At 47.4% G+C, this 21,361-nt stretch overlaps 1 protein-coding gene across 2 annotated transcripts in view; it reads left to right on the plus strand.

The window, feature by feature from the left end:
- Window positions 1-21,361, plus strand: part of CDC42BPA (CDC42 binding protein kinase alpha) — a 1,600,792-nt gene that overhangs the window by 519,620 nt on the left and 1,059,811 nt on the right. For both annotated transcript variants that reach the window (XM_069608679.1, XM_069608678.1), the window contains exons 6-7: window positions 151-244; window positions 5,661-5,861. In XM_069608679.1, coding sequence (XP_069464780.1) covers window positions 151-244; window positions 5,661-5,861 — 295 coding nt within the window. The remainder of the gene's footprint in view (window positions 1-150; window positions 245-5,660; window positions 5,862-21,361) is intronic.

A 21,361-nucleotide genomic window follows, 5' to 3' on the forward strand; every position in this document is an offset into this window, starting at 1 on the left:
TTCAGGCACTCTATGCTAACATGTGTTGCCTCATGTAGAGATGTTTTAAACCTAATCACGTTTCATTAAGTTGCTAAAATAATTCTCTGAACATGCATTAGTAAGTTGGATCTCCCAAAACTTCAAAATTTGTATTCACTTACATTGCAGGGATATCAAACCGGACAACATCTTGATGGATATGAATGGCCATATTCGATTAGCTGATTTCGGTTCTTGTCTGAAACTCATGGAAGATGGAACGGTAATTTGCACACTTTTCCATGTTTAGTTTTTGAACTTTTTAAACAATGATGCCACTCAGTTTAAATTGCAGCTTGTTAAACTGTTAAGACAAGTGCATTATAAAAATGTTGTCACTCCCTCAAGGCCATGTCTTAACAAGTGTTTGGCAGGCTGCATTTATTATACCAAGAATATTAAATTCTAGTGGTGGATGTCCAAGCTTACCCCTCTTCACAGAAGCAGTATTGAGCATAACCTACCCAAGGTGTGATCTGGACTTCAAACCTCCAGGGAATCCTGCTCAGGCTATTACTGTAAAACATTCATAAAGAAGTCCCAAGCATGCGCCTTATTCCACTATAATTGTAATCTAAGTGTAACCCGCAAGAAAGCTATTGAACTTCTAATGCAAGGCCACATTTTATGTTCCACAAGTGCAGGAGCCTGGAATCTTTTGCTTGTCGGATGCTTTTGGACTACAACTGCCCTCAGCCCTAGCTTGCCTAGTCAACGGTGAGGGATGATGAGAGTTGTAGTCCAAAACATCTGGAGAGCTGCAGGTTACTTGTGTTTGTGAGTGTGAGGGATAGAGAGCTATCTGGAACATGGGCACTGCACTCCTTCAGTTCAATTTCACTTTCAATTATGACCATGATATCTTCAAAGCTCATGAAAAAAACTGTATGTAATAAATACAAAAGTAGTAAAATGCAACAAACAGCAGCAATGGCCCAGTGCAGAGAAAAGTTAACAACCATGGTTGTGGCATTTTAGGTATTATGTTGTCATACTGCTGCAGCTCATGCCGAGAAAACAACTCCAAATGCACATTTTGTGTTGTTTCTCCACATACATTATTTAATAATTAACAGATTTATCAATACAAACGAAACTGTTCCATAAAACAGAAAAATGAGCAGCCAACATCCTTTTGCTGCCTAATGCAGCTCAGTCATATATTGCCTTAGAATATTTATTGCACTCCACACTCACAAATAAAACTGAAGAGCTTTTGTCCTTTGGATAACAGCAATCTTGTACTCCTGGCCTTGTGGAGGTAATAGGCGACAGGAACCCCTCTCAACTGGAGATGCGAGGCATACCAACGAGAATTCCAGAGCCAGTCCTACCCGATATTTACAGTGGCAGTTAAGAGGGCCCAAATTCCAGCCCTCCTATTGTATGAGCTGGGGAAGGACTCCACAGTATGTTTCTGGGCAATCCACAATTCTCTCACGCCATGCTGCTAAGCTAAAATGCTTGCCAGTCTTTTTCTCCTACAGGGAGCAGAACGAGAATTCAACAGAGAGGCAACCCGGGAGAACCCGGGTGAAGTGCCATCGACCAACAGCAGAGAGCTTGCAACCTGATGATCAGACAGTAGCCCATCTGGCTCCCGAATTACATTTGAAGAGAGGGTCCCTGGAATTCCCCTCCTCACTTCCATGAACAAGATAGCCAGAAGAGTCAAGAACACAAGATGCAACTCACTTTTTGGACAACCCCCAGGAAGGCCAGTGACATCCACATATGCAAACAGATATTCTCTCAGACAACCATTCAAACCTTATCCAGTTAACGTCTTTATGTATACAGGTGCCACTACACTGATCATGGATCCAAATGCCTCAATGGATCAGATTGACTAATACCGGAAATCCGTTGTGCTGACGTCATTTGTGACACCACAACATAGCAACGTTAGTCATGAAGCAAACTCGCACCCATTACACAATTATGTAGATAGAGGACAGATACATATACATACTGTCGAAAGACTTTATTATTTTTCCTCATCAAGTGCAGAAACGCAAGACTAAGAAGAGATGCAAAGCATGCTTAGTTTAGTTTCTTTATTTATACCGTGCGCCGAACCCTGAGGTAACTGGGCGCCGGAGACTTAGAGGAGGTTACAGCAGAATATAGACATACAAGATAAAAACAGTAAGTGTAGTTGACCGGGTTACATGGTGGTCGAGAGGCAGACATAGGATAAGAGTACATTAATTGGTGTGTCAGACAGTGGTGGAGTTCTTGTTGGTAGAGCCAGGACTTCGCTTTTGTTCCGAAGGTCCAAAAGGAAGGTTCTGCTCTAAGGTTCATTGGTATAGCGTTCCATTGTATGGCGTCTAGGACCGGGAAGCTGGAGCCGCCTGCTTTTTTTAGGTAGAATTTGGAGATGGATAGACAGTGAGAGTACAATGTTCTGGTTAAGGTGTGTTTGTTGAACTTGTCTGCGAAGTATTTGGGGGCTTCATTTGATAGTCATTTGTGGATGATGACGAGGGATGTAAGGGTGATTCTGTCTCGTACAGGGAGCCAATGGGCATCTTGTGTGAAGCTGGAGATATGCGAGTGCCGCGGGATACTCCGAGCCGCTCTGAGGGCATTATTCTGCAGCACCTGCAGTTTGTTCAAATTGCGTTCTGAGGGGCCAAGAAAGAGAGTGTTGCAATAGTCAATTTGTGAGAGCACTAGCGTTCTGGCTAGTGTAATGCAACTGGAAGGCGAGAGGAAGGGTTTGCAGGCATTGATGAGTGGGTGTGCCTTAGACCCGGATGTTCTGCTCAAATCCGTGTTCTGCCTTGCTCAGAGTGTATCTTTAGATGTTGCCTGTTATCCGTGTGAGGAGAGCTAATTGTTCTCGGGTGTATGCATTGGAAGTCAAGTACCTGACTTTGCCTGATACGATTAACGGGACATGTCCAGTACGATGTATGAGAGTTGGTCTTGTTACTCTGTCACCCTCTGCCTCTTTCCAGTGTTTGTGTTAAGAGGGGGGAGGAGCTGGCACCTCAGTGTATCCTATAAAATAGGATGGGGTTGATTAACAAAAAGGGGGGGATACTGCATCTCATCATCAGCTGCCTCGTGCCCCATTCCCCGAAGACCCTTCACCCAGGTGATCCTCCTGCACTGGTCTACGCCAAGGTCTGGATCCAAAGGCGATGGCCGTGCCCTGGCCACCTGAGAGAGGACTAGCTGGTGAGACACTCTCTGGTTTCTCACACCACCAACTTCAGACCGGACGTCCAGACCAAAGTGGTAGACATGCCATTTGATGGAGAGAACCTTTTTGGCAAGACTGTTGACAAATCTCTGCAAACCATTAAATCTGACAGAAAGATGGCACGTTCTCTCGGGACCCTGCAGCAGCACCGGTTGCGTCCTTTCCTTCCTCGAGAGGAAAGTCCAGCAGGTCCTCCAAAGGTTATACCACCCCTTCCCGCTCCACTACACAAGAGGCGTACAGAGGTTGCTTACAGGCATACGGCGGCGGAGGACAGCGTTGACAGCGCCTGCAGCCCAGGCTACTGGCAGTGAAGCAAGCCTGAAAAGATGCCCCTTATGATGTTTGCCAGTTAATTGGGCATCAATTTTGTATCCATCAGGGTTTCTTGGTGAGCCAAGTCTCTTGGTGTAGGAAGATATCAAACACTCTTAGTTTTTTGGCAGTCTCCTGATTTGTAAACAAAGAAGAGTAGCCTCTTGTGTTCCAGGAGGTCACTTTCAGTTCTTCTCATAGCTAGAGATACCTTTCCACAGATTGTCGAGGCGCTGGGTTCGAATTCAAGACCCCCGCAACCCATGACTAATCGTCAATTGCCCGGGTGGCTGCTCTGCCTAATGAGGACCACGCCACGTTTATTTCACTGAGACGCAACAAAGGAGAATTATTTGGTTCCCTTAATTCAAAGGCTTTTTGATGTTCATGGTTTTGTTCTGCTCTATATGCTTGCATGCCAAATCCCAGTTGACACAATTTGGGAGTTTCCTTCAAGATTAATACTTGAACTATCTTAGAGTCAATTTCCAAGAAGACTTTGTCGTCTGATCATCTTGCTTAAAGTCCACTCAATCTATATCTTGAGAATGTATTGATTGCTCTAAGGTTGGGGATCTCAGCAAATAATGCTAGGATGTTTGCCCTGTTTAGGGTAAGATCCCTACGTTCAGAGAGAATGGGTTTGAGTATGAGTAGATGGTTGTTCTCTCCAACCAGGTGGCGGTTCTGGATGATTCTTGTATCACAGTTATCAGTTTTAGATAATTTATACTTACCCCCATTGGTCAGCAGTCTTGCAGATGCTAGTGGTCTCTGAACTACTTGTGGAGGCTCATCACTGTGACTCATGATGCTATTTGGAGTTAGTCACTTTTTCAACTACAATTATCAGTATGTAAAGTGGCAGTATGAACCAAGAGGGGAATGAGGGAGGGTTTGCACGTGAATCCATGTAAGACCCATGCTGGAGAACAGGAGTTACAGGTTAGTTACTTGTTCCTTACCTCACCACCATAGCTGCCTCTGGACGCAGATTACCCCCTCTGGCCTCAGCCACTTCCCTCTAGGTCTATGCTGCAGCAGATCTGACAAGGGCTGGCCCTCCATGAGCCAGCATGTCTGGTCAGGCCAGCCACCAGTGGTGCACCAGGCCCTGAATACCTTGGCAGGCAGAGAGGCATGCAGTCCACCAACCTAGGCCGAACAGTAGCACCACTCACAGGCTTGCCCACAGGATCCCATGTAGACTGAGATCTCCGGCAGACGACTATGTACTGCCAAAGCCTCACCAGATGACCATGCGTTGTCCTGCTGCCACCAACAGAACTCTCAGCTCCGGCAGGTGTACATCTTCCACAGAATTACCTACACGTGAGTCATAATATTGATTTCTAAGAATTATGGCATAGCAGGGCTCCATGTCGTAGCTATTTCTTGTCCACCATTTTAGAAGTCCACAAAAAGACAAATTTTAAGGGAGGCACTTACAGCAGTTACCTACTTTCAAAACTAGTAAACATTTGCTTTGTCACTTACGTTGTCTTCACTGAGTTCTTAGACCTTGAATCCCACTGCTGCTACCACTTTGTTAGGGAGATTCTCCACAAGTCCTCAGATGAGGGCATATGAAGACCATCCTCTAATGTCATGCATGGTTTGCCTCTAAAATGGTAGCTGTGACAGCCGTTGCCCTCCACTCTTCAGAAGGTAGCGGTATCGTAGGAATGGAAGTAGAAGTAGAGGGGTTTCGGGAGGGACATGCAATGTTGCATTTACATTTTTAGAGGTGAAGGAGAAGACCTGGGGAATATTCTGTAGAGGACTGCTCAAGGAATAGAATGAAGATTTCAACATTTACCTGTTGCTCGCTATTGAAAAGTCCTAAGCTGCCGGCCGCATTTTGTATTCTTTCTAATACAGTGATGCAGAAACTTTTTAACTGTGCCGTCCTGTCTTCTGTTTGGCAGAGAAAGCACTCAATTCGTACACTTATCGCAACTTATCTTAGGTACAAACAGTGACATTCATTACTCAAATGTCCTTTCAAAAAACGCCATTGTATGTCGATTTCACGTAACTAAAATGCCTGTAAAATGTTCTCAAAAGTGTAAGTGACAGAGTGATGACTCTAAAATTCCTTTCTCTCCAGGTTCAATCTTCTGTGGCTGTTGGTACTCCAGACTACATCTCCCCAGAAATCCTGCAGGCCATGGAAGATGGGAAAGGAAAGTACGGGCCCGAGTGTGATTGGTGGTCACTCGGTGTCTGCATGTATGAGATGCTGTATGGAGAAACGCCCTTCTATGCAGAATCCCTAGTGGAGACCTATGGGAAAATCATGAATCATAAAGTAAGTATTCTTTCAGTTACTCCAGACAATATTGAGTTCTCTATTGACCTGGAAAGGATTGTAGGGGATCTTGCACTCTTGTATTTTTACAAAGTTTTGAGATCCATTCTGGTGGTATATGGGAGATATTGGATGGGCTTGCCTTGTCACTTGTAATTTTATGGGGATTCCAGCACAGAACTTTAGGAGCATAGAGGCCAATTTTGACAGATTTAAAGTATGCCCCCGGCCAACAGCTTTTTATGCAGATGCGCAAAGAACCTCAGTACTGTACCCTAACTTACATGCCCTTTTTAGTTTCGACTGCTGTTCTTCATTTTTGGGTCTTGCCCGAGTTCATTTTAACTCTCTTCTAAAGGTCTTTTAACCATATTGAGGAAGGAAAGTAATCTATAAGGCTCTGGAATGCAGATTATGCAAGCTTCGACCTTGTGATTGGTGCTTGGTAACGAACTAAATCGACATGCATTGTGCAGAGTTAAGCTATTGCAGAATTGGCATTTGACATGTTATCATTTCATTATTACATGGTGGGAGGAAGCCTGCATCCTCATGGTGGCCATGTTAAAACCCGGCAGTGCTGTAATTATTTTAATTGTAAAACACAGCAGCACCCGATGCACTCAGGGGCAATGCGTTTGTCTTGGGAGCAAGACAGCGCAGCGCAACACAGATTTGAATACCGATTCCGTGCTTAGAAACCACTCGTTGGTATTAAGCGCGTTATAAAAGAACAATTCTAAATTGAAGAAACGGTGTCTGCCGTGGAATTTAGTGAAATGCCTTGCTGCCCCGGCAGGCTCATGCTGTGCAATGTTTGTTTGTGAACATTCATTAGGTTTCTTGCACAGAAATTAATAGCAGAAAGTGCTCGAGCTTTCTGCACTCTCCTCCTCCAGAGCATTCTGTTGCTGGCTCCCTTCATTTCCAATATAGTCTAGGGAGGATAGCTCAGGGGCAAGGTGCTCGCCTTGGAAGCAAAATGGCACGGTGCAACACAGGTTCGATCCCCGGGTCTGCGCTTAGAAATCTCTGGGTATTACGCGTGTTATAAATAAGATATCATATCAATAGTGCAGGAACTGATCACTGCTTCTTCAAAACCAAATATCTGCCAATGTGCGCCACAAACTCCCTGTCGGATCCCCAGCTATACAATGCCAATTTGGTACCATTCAGTATGGGCTCAGACAGGGAGGCGGAAGCAGACTGCTGCAGTCACCGCCTCATGATGTCAGTACTGCCTGTACTGATGAGATCATAAGTATACGGTCTGGTGCAAGTAATGTTTACCAATACTGCCTGTTGGGCATGCCTGCATTGTCAGATGGGATCATTGCTACCTTTAGAAGGTGATGAGGCCATTACTACATATTATTTCTGATTGGGTTTAGTATCTCCTACAGTGCCCAATGATGTCATTCCTTTGCAGCCTGATGGGGACATTACTTCCTATCCTGTGTATTGGGCCAGTACAAATGCTGTCAAATGGGAGCATTGTTTCCTTAACTGCCTGGTGGAACTATAGCTACTTGTACAGCCTCTTTGAGCCATATCAATACTGCCTATTAACAATCATATTTTACATCTAGATGAAGGGCATGATTCTCTATATTGTCTGTGGCTGGGCTACTGTTACCTGTAACGCATAACCGGGCCATACCTGTACCTCCTAGAGGGAGTCGTTATTGCCTATACTGAATGTACTCACTAATGCTCCCCTATTCATTCCTTGGAGAACAAGAAAAACGGAGTGTTTTTTCTAAGTGGTGAATACATGATGCTGCGAGTCGAGCTACAAGTCTGTGAAAAAAAGATTGATCACAGAAGCAAAGGAAGTGGGAGGGTGAGGTGGGGCAACCAAAGATGGAAAGGGGTAGCTTGGGAAGCGACTATAGGGCAAACACCTGAAGAAGAAACCTATGCCAGACAGAGCCGATGGGGATACTCAGCCATGCAGAGATTCCAAGAAAGGCCAGTGTACAGGAGGCTGTCGAAAACCTATGAACATATATTTATTTCAAAATCCCTAGGGCATCAAGGCGCTGTTACAGATACACGATAACTGCATTCTAGTAGTTATGGTATACATTTTGGGTAGAAACTTTTACAGGTACAAGATATTTACATGTGGTACAATATGCCTACATTTGGTTGATATGTTATACATTTAGGTAGATAACCGTGGAGGGCATATATACATTTGTAGTGGATACATGTACAAAGGGAGGAACAGGAGACGAAGGGCAGAGTGAAGGCCTGTCTAATCAAAAAACTGAGTTTTTAGTGCTTTTGAAGTTCCCAGTATGACTCCTCTGCTCTCAGCTTAAGTGGGAGGGAATTTCAATGTTTAACTGCAATGTACGGGAAGCTGGAGTCTCCGGCTTTGGCTCGTCTGACTTTAGGAAGGAGTAGGCGGTGGGCATCGGATGTCCTGGTAGGTCTTGTGGATTGAACTTTGGTCATTTTCTGAGAGGTAAGGGGGGCTGTGTTGGAAAGGCACTTGTGTGTGATAGATGGATAGGGTTTTGAAAATGATGCGCTCTCAGATGGACAGCCAGTGAGCATCTCTTCTGGTTGCTGAGATGTGTTCTTCCTTAGCAATGTTCAGCGCTGCTCTAAGGGCATTATTTTGTATGACTTGTAGTTTCTGCAGGTTTCTGGATGAGGTGACTGCAAAGGGGATGTTGCAGCAGTCTAATCTCGAGACAATGACTACCCGGGCAATCGTTAGGCAACTGGCTTTGGAGAGGAAAGGTCTTGCAGCATTTAATAGTTTGGTGGCGTGGGCTGCTGATGAGGCTGCAGCGTTCACTTGGCGGGACATGGAGCAGTGACATCGAGGTAAACCCCTAGGGTCTTTACCGATGACAAGACGGGGACCAGGATGTTGTCAACATGGAAGGCTGAATGTTTATTGAGCTTATTTACAATCACGGTGGGTCCAACTATCAGGATTTCAGTCTTATTCGCATTTAGGCACAGGTGATTGGCCGCCATCAAGGAATGAATCGTGGAGTAGGTATTGTTAAGGGTGTTAGAGTCGTTCACATAGTTGACTGTGAGTGGGAGTTAAATGTGGGTGTCGTTGGCATAATTAGTGTAGGCTATGCCGATGGAGTCCAAGATGTCAAAAAGGGGCTTGGTGAATATGTTGTACAATGTTGGGGATATACAGGAGCCTTGCAGTACATAACATGGAATGGGGGATCGAGAGGCGTTGGTGTTCTCAGCAAATACCCTCATGACTCTTCCTTCCACACTAGTGGCTCTTGGCAAATAGTCCTGACAGAAGGGGCAAGAGGAAAAATGCATTCTCCACTTCAGATGGCCTTTACCCATTTACTGTACTCCCTTTTGGCCTAAAGAATGCACTTGCCACTTTACAAATGCTCCTCAAGCATATCTGTATGATATTACTGTCTATAGCCCCTTTTGGTAAGAACATATGTTGCACCTTTAGAAAACGTTGTGGGCTCTGTGGTGGGTCAGAAGAAGGACATGGACTCTGACTTTCCATCTCACAGGTAAGTTTTATTAACTGAAAGAAACAAGTACCTAGGTTTCCCTACACTAAGGGTTTCCCTACCTAACAAAGCCAACTAGGGTGCTTGTCAGTCGTCAGTGGGGGTCCAAAATCAGGATCAGTCCACTGTCCAAACTGACCAATTCTAACCCTACTGGGTTTTTCCCTATCTATTGACTGCCCATGGCCAGGGTAACCCCTCTGGACATTTCCCTACCCCCCCACTACCTGCCTTTCCCCACCGAAAACCCATCCTCCTACTAGCTGTTGAGTAACACCGAACTTGCCAACCAGTTTTATGTCAGAGCAGTTCTCCTAGAGGTGATGGCTTTATAGCTGCAATTAATGAACTACTGGTGTAATAAAATAAAACAATACAATTGGAGTCATACAGTTGTCATAACCAAGGGTGCCTTCAGCCACTCTATGCATGTCCATTTACTGAAATCTAGTTAAAAACAAGCATTGGCGAGGCGTGGCCTGGTGCTGCTTCTTCTGGCATGGCTGCCTGAGAGCTCCCGCCTGGCCCAATACGTCTTTTAGGATAAATGCCGTTTCCCGACCCCGTTTCTGTCTGGAATTGAAGCCACCGGTGGGTGTTCCCCTTCAGCACCCCCCACTCGAGTGGGTCCCTGTTCCGACTCCAAACGGCCTGTCGCGGCCCCTCTCCAGCTCCGGGACTCACTCGGCTGTAAGATGGCCGCCGCTTCTCCACGACTCGGTGGCCTCACTGGAGGGGGCTGAGCGGACATGATTTCAATGCCGATCGACCGCCGAGTTGCATAAAGCAACCCCAGCTTGCTCGCTGTCCGCCTCTGTCACAAATGCACCGGCTCCACGGACCATCTTTCTTTATCCCCGCCGGCTGAAGCAGAGCTACGGTGCGGACTGACAAGGTTCTCCAGCTCTCCGCCACTCCCCCTCCCACTGGAGCTGACTCGCTTTCTCCACCTCGATTCCTTCCTGCACGGCTTGTGAAGGGGGCTCTCTCACCCAGCTTGTTGCGGTCTGCCGAGGAGACTCATCCCGACCCAATTGAGCCCGGTTGCTCCGATTCAGCCCTGTCTGCCGTGCGAGCCCACCGAACATCCCGCCGTCATCGCAATTCAAGCGCCAATCCCTCCGGGCCCGCCTATACTGCTCTCGGTGCCGTCCGTCCGGGATGTGCTCCCATCATACGGCGTCCCATCTCCGAGGACCACGGCCTGGCCTGCCCTCCGGGCCTGACAGCCACTGCGCCTCATTGCGCCGGATTTCTACTCCTCCCCGGCACTGCAGCAGGACTTGCTCGCTGTCTCCACCTCGACTCCCTCTGGCACAGCTCGTGCAGAGGGCTCTCTCACCCAGCTTGTCGCGGTCTGCCGAGGAGTCTCATCCCGACCCGATCGAGCCCAGCTGCTCCGACTCAGCCCTGCCTGCCGTGCGAGCCCCCGGACATCCCGCCGACATCGCAATTCAAGCTCGGATCCCTCCGGGCCCACCTATACTGCCCTGGGTGCCGTCCGTCCGGGAAGTGCTCCCAACATACAGCGTCCCATCTCTGAAGGCCACGTCCTGGCCTGCCCTACGGCCTGACAGCCACTGCGCCACATTGCGCCGGATTTCTACTCTCCCCCGGCACAGCAGCAGGACTTGCCGCCCTTTTCCACCTGCACCAGTGGGAGGACTCTCCACCAGCCACCCCTGCAACAGACTCCTCCTCAGCCCCCACCGGGGACACAGACTCCTTCATCAGCGACCAGGGAGGGCCTCCTGGCCACGCACTTGCCTTCTCTCAGCTGTCTACTCCCCGCATAGCGGCACCGTCTGGCCCTTGGCACCTGGGCCCCCGAGCTGTGGGCCTGCGGGGGCTTTGAGCTCATTATCGGTCTGGGCGGTCCCTGGGGCGCGGCCCCCTCGGCTCTGGATCCCCTCGCCCTGCTGGCTCGCGCTCTTGGGGGAGCTCTGAGAGGTGTCCCGTGGCGCCTGGGAGGATGGAATTGCTCCCCGAGATGTCCTCCTCTCAGAGAGGTGGGGAGTTCCCGGACCCCCAGCCCCTCTGTGGCACACCGATATACAAGCTTCGGAGTCAAGAGGTGAGGAGTCGGGGGGGAGGAGTGTGACCCGTCCTGAATTGAGTGGGCCCCTGGGGCCGGCGCCCGTAGTCACAGCAGCCCGATCTCTCAACAGCAGTCCACTGTTGACCCAAATCTGTAGCCCACATACCTCCCCCGACCTTCAAGTTTCCTGGCAATGCCTGGCTACCACCGAGACCCAGTTTTCAAATCTCCACAACTGGCAGCAACCGTGATGGGCCACTGAGGCCTTTCACCAGATCTGTATCCAACCACACGAAGTTCTCATTGGATCACCCACACGAAAACTTTTCCATTCCAACCTCCTTGCCTATAAAATGTCTAAAAGCGGGAAGTCAGCAAAACAAACTGACATTGCCGCCCTTATGGCCACGTCAGCCGCTGATAGGGCCAAAAAAAACGATCCGCCGGAGGATACCAGCAAGAATAGCATCCCCGCTTCTGCGGGGCCAGACCCCAATACTACACAAGCAGCAACCAAATCCGACTTGCAAGATTTACTATCAGCCCTAACCAGGGAAATCCAAAAAAGCACTATGGAAGTTACCAAGAAACTCAATTCCTTAGACAAGAGAGTGGGAGAGGTCGAACGTCGGACCACCGAAATAGAATCCGAGGTCTGCGACCAAAGATTTGAACTTGAACACGACAAGGACAGAATAGCCGCCCTTGAGTCAAGATGCAACACCCTGGAAGCAAAACAGGAGGATTTGGAAAACCGATCTCGGAGGTACAACATCGGGATCCGAGGAATCCCAACTTCTATTCCAGATACAGAATTGAGAGCTTACGTTTCAGATCTATTCAGATTCATAGTCACCCTCCCAGACAATTCCCCCCTGGAAATAGACCGTGTGCACAGAACGATCCCAAGGAAAACATCCTCGCTCCCCCAAGATGTGCTGGCTAGGATTCACTTTTTCCAAATCAAAGAGGACATTAAGCGGGAAGCGAGGCAAATGAGACATATCACCTTCCGAGGATCCACAATCTCACTTTACCAAGTCCTATCAAATTCTACACTTCAGAAACGGAAATCTTTGCGTCCCCTGACAGCCTGGCTGCAAGATAAGAAAATTGCTTATCACTGGGGATTCCCCACCTCAGTAAAATCCAGTTGGGAAGGATCACAGAGACAAATACAATCCATGAAAGAAGCAGAGAAACTAATGGGCCAACGAAGTGCAGAGGGCGACTCTGAGTCTGAGGAAACAATCCGCCCTCCGCGGGTACCCCTCCTGGTGGGCGCGTGGTCCAAAGCCAGCAGATGGCGCAGACTAAGGGGCCCTCCGAAGAAAGAAGGCGACATGGGATGATCAGCCGGTGAGGTCCTCATGCCCCATAAATATGTAATTTCCTCATAGGAGGACCAGCCAAGGCCGGCCATGAATTCACCAGCATCAAGATAAGGAACATATACTCATCCACACGGATACACGGTCAGCGGCAGAGCTTTACCATGGTTCAACTCGGACGGCCCAGTTGACCTATACCGAGCGTATTGGTGCCACTAGTTCCCCAGTGGCAGTAGGATGCTGTTTTTCCTACCAGTTCAACGTTGGGAGGGGAGTAGAGGAGGGGAGGGGAAAGCGGAACTTAAGCTGACAATCCAAAAGCAATGGACAACATGCGTTGTCCAACAGCTTGTCCTGCGTTATTTAAACACATCATGCAACAACAACAGAAAGCATATTACCTCTTCAATACAACCGTAAAAGTCGCTCCAAGACCCACAGACTAGGTTGGGCGGAAGGTCCATGAGACACACAACACAGTAAGACTGAGGATGGCTAATCCGAACGAAATGAGAATCCTTCCTGGAACGTCTAGGGGATGAATTCGCCAAGAAAGCGCAGATCAATTGAACACCGCCTGGGTCACCTGTCCGGGGAGGTCGTCCTACTTCAAGAAACACATCTATCTGTTATTGGAAGACGAACATTGCATAAAATGTAAAAGATTCAAGCAGGTTTTCTTCGCCTCGAAAAAAAGGGGAGTGGCAATACTACTCAGCAACAACTTCCCACTAGCCAAGATCACAATAAGGCGAGATCCAGATGGCCGATATCTCCTACTCAAAGGCTACTTCGAGGAGCTACCCATCATGATCGCGACAATTTACAGCCCCAACACTACCCAAGTCAGCTTCATAGCAGAATTCCTCCCGACCATCTTAGCCTTCCCCGAAGGCCACCTGATCATCGGCGGAGATTTCAATTCCATACCGAACCCGCAGCTAGATGAAACGCTGCCCTCCACAAGAGCAGACTTCACGCAAGCCCTAGCCCTAGCCAAACTATTTAGAGAAACGGAGACTGTAGACGTCTGGAGACTACACAAAGATACCGAACGGGACTATACACACTATTCCAATGTTCACAAGGGTTATTCAAGAATAGACTTCATTCTCATCTCTGGTATCCTACTCCCATGCGTTAACATTGCAGAAATTCACACCTGCATGATCTCCGACCACGCTCCAATCTCCGTAAACCTAGCCATCTCAGGCCAAAGAAACCCTATACAGAGGTACTGGAAGCTAAATGACTCACTCTTACTAGACATCAGCATAAGGGCCAAAGTGGAGGACGCAATATACAACTACTTCAAGGAAAACCCATCGGAGTCTTCCCCCAGCAACATAATTTGAGACGCTGATCTGGGCAGGAGCGGAACAACGAAGAGTTTCACAAATAGCTATAACCAAGCTGGAAAATGAGGTACTCCAACATGAAGCACTGCTAAAATCACGCTACTCCAGAAAAACCGAACAAGCCTTGAGGAAGGCGAAGATCGCCCTGGAAATACACTGCGCCGACCGAACAGCTAAATCTCTAGCCTATACAAAGCAGTTCTATTATAATAAAGGGAACAAAGCAAATAGGATAGTAGCTCAGAAGCTAAGGGCGATCCAAACTCGAAACAATATTCTCAAGCTGCGAGGGGAAAATGGTGCGCTGCTTTACTCTGAGACAGACAAAATCAATGAACTTATGAGATATCATAGTGCAATAATGACCGGTGATCCCACGGCCCTAGAAGGACTACCAGACTATTTGAGGGCGCTACCACTTCACAACTCATCTCAACTTGAACACCTCGAGGCCCCTATTGACGATGGAGAAGTCATTGAAGCTATCAAAGCCCTCAAATCTTCCGCCCCTGGCCCGGACGGCCTTTCCGCAAACCTCTACAAAAAGTTCGCCACCGTTTTGGCACCCCAACTAGCTGCTTTATTTAACTCCTTCCTATCCACTAGAACTGAAACGAAATCAATGGCCGAATCAATCACGGTCCTACTACACAAACCCGGGAAGGATCCCGAGCTACCGGAGTCCTACCGTCGGATATCACTCTTAAACAATGACGGCAAGATCTTCGCCAAAGTATTGGCTAGTAGACTAGGGCCCGTCCTCCCAAGTCTATTTGATCAAGATCAGACAGGCTTTATTCCCGGAAGAGGGACCCACAACAACATCAGACGAATGATAAATCTAATTGAATGCGCCCACAAATCAAAGACAGGGATGGCCGTGATCTCATTAGATGCCCATAAGGCCTTTGACCGGGTGGATTGGGGCTATATCCAAGCGATCCTTAAACACTTTGGCTTTGGCCCCAACTTCACCACTTGGGTCATGGCTAACTACCAAATTCCCACCACACAACTACGAATTAACGGCACTAGGACAGATCACATCCACATATCGAGAGGCACCAGGCAGGGCTGCCCACTATCACCCCTAGTCTTCGCCCTGTCCATGGAACCCTTTGCCGTCAGAATTAGACAAAATGAGGGCATTAGGGGTTTACAGGTGGGTGACCAAGAATACAAAATAGCGCTTTATGCTGATGACGTGCTAGTTACGCCACAAACCTAGCATCTTCCCTTGGGGCGCTATGGAGCGAGATCGAGGAATTCGGGGCCCTGTCAGGATTCAAGGTCAACCTGTCTAAATCCTCAGCACTACCTGTGAACCTCTCCACCCAGGAAAGGGACTCCCTCACCCCACTCTCTCCAATCCCCTGGGCCAATGGTGCAATTGAATACCATGGGGTTCAGATCACTAAAGACCCAAAACGACTGTACTCGAACAACATCCCGCAATTAATCAGCGTCCTGCAGAACAACCTCAAAAGGTGGAAACAGCAGGAAATCTCCTGGTTCGGGTGAATTTCCGCCATTAAAATTAACCTGATCCCCAGGTGGTTATATCAATGTGCAACACTACCATTACAGATCCCGGGCCCTGCCATAAAGGCTTTACAAAAGAACATTCTAGATTTTGTTTGGGGGATGGGGGGAAACCCCGAATTAACAAACAAATTATGCTTAAAGGGAAATCACCGGGGGGCTGGGTGTCCCCGACTTGGCCAGATACTTCACAGCCGCCCAACTATCACACGCCTTCTCCTGAGTGCAAGAAGCAGACCCCCCGAAATGGCGACAAATCGAAGAGACCTGGTGCCCGGTCCCGCTACCTGATCTCCCGCACCTACCACATATAAAACCACAGGCAAACAGCGGGCCCCTATCAGCCACGAATATAACGACCCATTGCTGGAAAACCGCAGCACGGAAATGGGGAGTTTGTTGCGCCCTGGGTCCCCTATCTCCCATCTGGAACAACCCGGAATTCTCTGCAGGTAACCCCCTGAGGGACTTCCAAGCCTGGACAGCAGGGGGCCTGGCGAAAACTAGCCACTTTTTAGAAGGGGGTGTGCCCATAACATTCGAAAGATGCAAAATAAAATTCGGAGTGGGAGAGCAGGAAATATTCCGCTACTCCCAAATCAGGCACTGGCTCTCTCACAGGAAAACACGAGAAAAATGTGCTAGAGAACCAACAGCGCTGGAACTCACGCTAACGTCGGCAACCAGCAGAGGCAGAACAGCCATCATCTACCGGCTCCTAGACAGATCAGACCCTACAAAAAAAGAAAGATATATGACAGAATGGGAAAAGGATCTTGGCTGAGAAATAGCGATAGAAGAATGGGGGAAAATGTGGGCCAGATTGCACAAAAGCTTGCAATGTATCACGAACAGGGAAGGGACTTACAAACTGTGCTACAGATACTATATCACCCCTACCCAAATCCACAAAGCTAACCCAGATTTTCCTGATGCATGCTGGCGCGGTTGTCCGGTGCCTGGTTCCTCATTCCACCTGCTGTGGTCTTGCCCAAAGGCGGAGGCATATTGAAAAGAAGTCCTCAAACACATCAAAGATATCTTGGGATCCAGGAATCGTCCTTATAGGTGAAATCGGAGACAGAGCATTCCCGATCTCAGTACAAATACCCCGACTATGCAATCACCTACTACTAGCTGCTAAAATCTCAATGGCCCGACTATGGAAAGATGAAAAGGGACCCTCGATTGCCATATGGTGGGCCAAATGTTGGGACATAGCAGTAGCGGAAAAAATCACGGCAATACGAACAGACTCCCTAAATAGAACCCTGAATGTTTGGGACCCATTCCTGGATTACGCGGCCAAATTCCCAGCCCTCACGAGGAGACCCCCACTCACCAGATGGCTCTAATGCAGCCCACTTTACTAGGCCCCGGAGTTCTCCTTCTCACGCTTGTATCAATTCGGACACTCATTAGTGACCAAGAAGCCCTGCTGCCAATGGACAGTGATCCAGCACTATCCTCACTCCCAACCTACAAACATTTCGAGTGACTCTTGCTCATGATTTCCCTTATAATTTTACTGCATTGTTGTAATGAATATATTATGTTGTAAAAATCAATAAAATGTTGTGTCAAAAAAAAAAAAACAGTTTTGGCTTGTGTATAGGTGTTGGATAGGCATTTGCCAAGTGAAGCTGTCATATGCCCAGGTATTCACACAACTTTGCAGGTGCTGCCATTTTATGGGCCAGTAGTACCTTTATGGCAGTGCCTGGCAAATGCCTTTCCAAGGCCTATGCAAAATCAAACGTTATTGTCTTTGCCAATGCTTCTTTTTATATTGGAGCACAAACCTCCGTGAGCGGAGGGCTGCAGGGACACAGTGTCCCTTTTTCTTCTCTCTAAGTAACATTTCACATTGTGATGGGCACTGAACAGGCTGGTGGTAGTTAACGATTCACATCTTTTTCCTAGTGCACAGCCATGCATCTTTCTTTTGTACCGTTATAATGACATTGTAAGTACCATATACTCAAAATAGCTGCTCATCATGGTTCAAACATTGTTTTTGTGCTAGTTCTTTTTGGCCCTCTTCCTTCCATTCCAGATAGGAAATTGCCATATAAGGGCATGCACTTTGGAGGTGGTCTATCGAAGAACTCCCAGTTAGGGCATTGTGTGTGTACAATGCACTGCATCAATCACTGGCTGAAGCCGGGTTTGGGACTGTCTGTTCCCAATTCACACTCAGGTAGTGTACGCCTGTTTGCTCAGCAGCTTGTCAGGTGGCAGGCTGTTTATGATTGAACAGCCTCTACCTGTTTGACTGTTGCAGGTTCCTTCCTTTGGTGGTGTGGGGGTCCCATCTCAGCCCTAATTCTGGATAAAGGGCAAGAGCCTGCAGCCATTCAAGATAGTTGACCATAAAATTGAAGTATCTGAAGTTGAGGGACTACCAGAGAGCCACCTGACATTGCTGCAGTGACCACCATTGGCAAATGAATTCTACCTACTGCCTTCATCAACATAAACATTTTGGAGGTGTTACAGTTCCCTTCTTGGCCTCCGTCGCCACAATTTGTCTGAGCACACTCAGTCTTTTTCAGCCTGATCATGTTGCCAGACGGATTCCTGCTGAAATCTAGAACCTATGAGCAGAAGACAAAGCCATCTGATTGACACACTTAGTAAGCCATTGTGAATTCTACCAGTAGTGATTCGTTACCGGCGAATCACTGCAGCCAAAATGTCCCAGGATCAGTAACTGATTTCATAGTCCTGATCTACTGAAATCTTAACATGGTGACCTGTAACATCACTCTCCTTATCAAATCTGTTCGCATGACCCGAAAGGTGGATTCCTGCGCCTCTTAGATCTGCTCAACTGCTCGATTGGGACTCTTACAGAGAAGGCATTGATTATGGTCTGGGTCAAATGTGCTGCAGCATTGTGCACTTGCAAAGGTTATCTGTTCGTGCTGCTTGGAATCATGCTGGCAGCTCAGCTGCCATCATTGCCAACTGAGAAGTAGTGCAGCTCTTCCAGGTGAAGCTGCTCTTCCCTTTTTTTTTTCTTTTTTTTTTTTACTAGATCCTAATTCTGAAATCCTATGTTGTCCTACTCGCATCTTTAGTCTTAGCGGTTCGATGAGGGGGGGAACATGCTGAAGCTTTTGAGGCCAACCTGCTGTAGAGAAAACCCGAATCTCTGTAAGTACATTTACAAGTGGTAGTTGGTTTACCATCTGACTCAGAAGAATGTCTGCTGGACTGTGGCCCTGAGAGACCTCCTGTCAGGCAGCTGCTGAAACTTACTATTGTTACTATTTTGCCACACTGGGTGGGAGCATCATGAGTACTGTGTGGGTGAATCAAGCGCATCTATTGACAGGGTTATTCATGTAACATGTTTGATTGCGTGTGAGGACATCGATGCAGCATTTTGTGTTTCAGGGTGTGCACTTTGGTGGGTGACTCAGCCGCTAAAGTAATTATTCACCAATGTTGAGAGCACAGCTTTTGTTAAATTATAATGTGTTGACTTACACTTAAGTCTCTGTGGCATATTTATGAGGGTGAATGAAGACAGAATAATTCATAAATGCAGCATTTTGCTTCGGGCAAACCTACATTGTTTTGAGATTTAAGCGTGAAGCAACACCCTTTTAGTTACATCAGGGCATGTGTTCTTTTAATCTCTATGCTTGTATCTAGCAGCTAACCCTGGTAGTTGCGGAAATAAAAAAAATAAAAGTGATTGTGTCTGTGGCGTGTTTAATTTAGCCTTGAAGGTGGGGCACGCTTGACTTTACTAGCATCTTTGTCCCTCAGACAAGCAGGTTTTTCCAGACATTCCACAATCCTGACTCTCCTCTCCCAAAGATCTGTTCCTGCATCATATGCAGGTTTCAGCACCTGGACTGGACTTTCATTCGCTCAACTTACACAAGTGAAAATATCTTAGAGAATAGATGAATACCTGAAATCCATACTCCGTGCAATAAGTTGTCAATTGCTGAGTTAGCAGTATGGTAATATTAAACTTGCCCTCAATAGCACAAAACACAACAATAATACAACATCTGTTTATTTCTCCTTCGTCCTGGCTCTCCCTCCTTCCAAACTGGTTGGAACGCCTGCATCCGCAGGCGGGCCGGAAAAGCTGGCTGCAAAAGATAGCTGTAGCTTTAGGAACTTTGAAGGAGTGGGGCCTACGTGACACGTGCCTCCCTCCACACGCTACACCCACACCTTACCCCTACTTCATCAACATTCCACACCCAGTTCCTGTTTTTCCGCCTACTGGGCAGGTCAGAATTTTTACTGTGCTGAGACCCCCTCCTTTTCGGGGCGTTTTTTTTGCTGTCCATTCCTTTTTCTTAGTGTTTGGTTCATCTTTTTCATTTTTTCAATTCTATACAGCAGTATTCAAGCATTTTTATGCCACCGATCCCCATTATGCCTGCGTCCACTGTTTAGGTATACATCACCCAGTGAGTACCTGTGTCTTTTGCTGTTGGATATACCCGAGGTCTCTGCAGACTCGTCTTCTCTCCATGTCACAGCTGGGACCGCTACCAAAGACGACCGAAGACTTCGTTTGGAACAGGAGGGAGGCCGACATAGATAAGAGGGAGACTATACCTTCAGGTGAGTTACTAGTTTCGGCACCGGCCGTCGGTACCCAGGGGAAGACTGCCTCCTCAGTTGCGGGGTCTTCGCAGGACCGTTTAGGGGAGAGCCCCCATCCTATTCACCTGAAAGTACCTCTAGGTGAAAAAGCACTAGCACCTACTGGCAGAAAAGTGTTAGTACCTCCAGGTGGGAAAGGGTCTCAGATGACCCACCCCGTACCGGAAGAGTTATTTATACCAAGAAAATAACAACAGTACCAGGAAAACACTATTGCCTCGGTGAGCCGAACAGGCAAGGGTTCATGCAGAGGCACGCGCCTCTTGGGTTGATTCGGTCCATTCTAATTCCCCTGTACCGGATAAGCCAAGTCGGCTTCCGCATGTAAAACTTCTGGTACTTCCGTAACGAAAGGAAAGGTTTTACCCTCTACTACTGCAGTTGAGCTTTCAAACTCCTCGGTACCGAGGAAATCACACAAGTCCTCTTGCAGGAGGCGTAAGCACATAAGCACTCTCATTCGAGATCTAGTTCAGTACCAAATTCTCCAAAAAGCAAAAACGGAAAAAATCACTCCTGGCATCCATCTCGGACTCTGTACCAGAGAGTGAGAAGGATAATTCTACTCTAATTTCTGACTTGGAAGAGTTTGATGCTTCAAACCTTTTTACAGATCCACCGCAACAGTTGTTCAACACTCCTGTGAGAGTTCAGTTACCTCACATTTTGCCACAATTTTCTCCTCAGTATGAGGACATTTTGGTTAACCTATTCAGGTACCAGCACAATCTGGACCACAGCTGGTTCTAACCAATATCCAAGTGCGTAGGCCTATAGTTTTTAATATCTTTAATCCCAACCAACCGCCTAACTGGGCTGACTTTTCAACTTCTCCTATCTGGCTAGAAAAACCTCAACCTAGCCCTTCCAAAATGGCAAACGATATCACTAATACTGTGCTGGAAACTATGCTTTCTGAGCCCTTCCTAGAAGTTCTGGTTCAACACATCAAAGACAAAATGTAATCTATTTTACCTCAGGGATCGGTACCCATCGATCCTATTCCTGAGCCAATTACAGTATGACTGAAGGATGAGGACTCTGCTCCTCCACCCAAGAAACA

Source organism: Ambystoma mexicanum, chromosome 4q, assembly GCF_040938575.1.
Source record: "Ambystoma mexicanum isolate Mex_15411 chromosome 4q, UKY_AmexF1_1, whole genome shotgun sequence".
NCBI lineage: Eukaryota > Metazoa > Chordata > Amphibia > Caudata > Ambystomatidae > Ambystoma > Ambystoma mexicanum.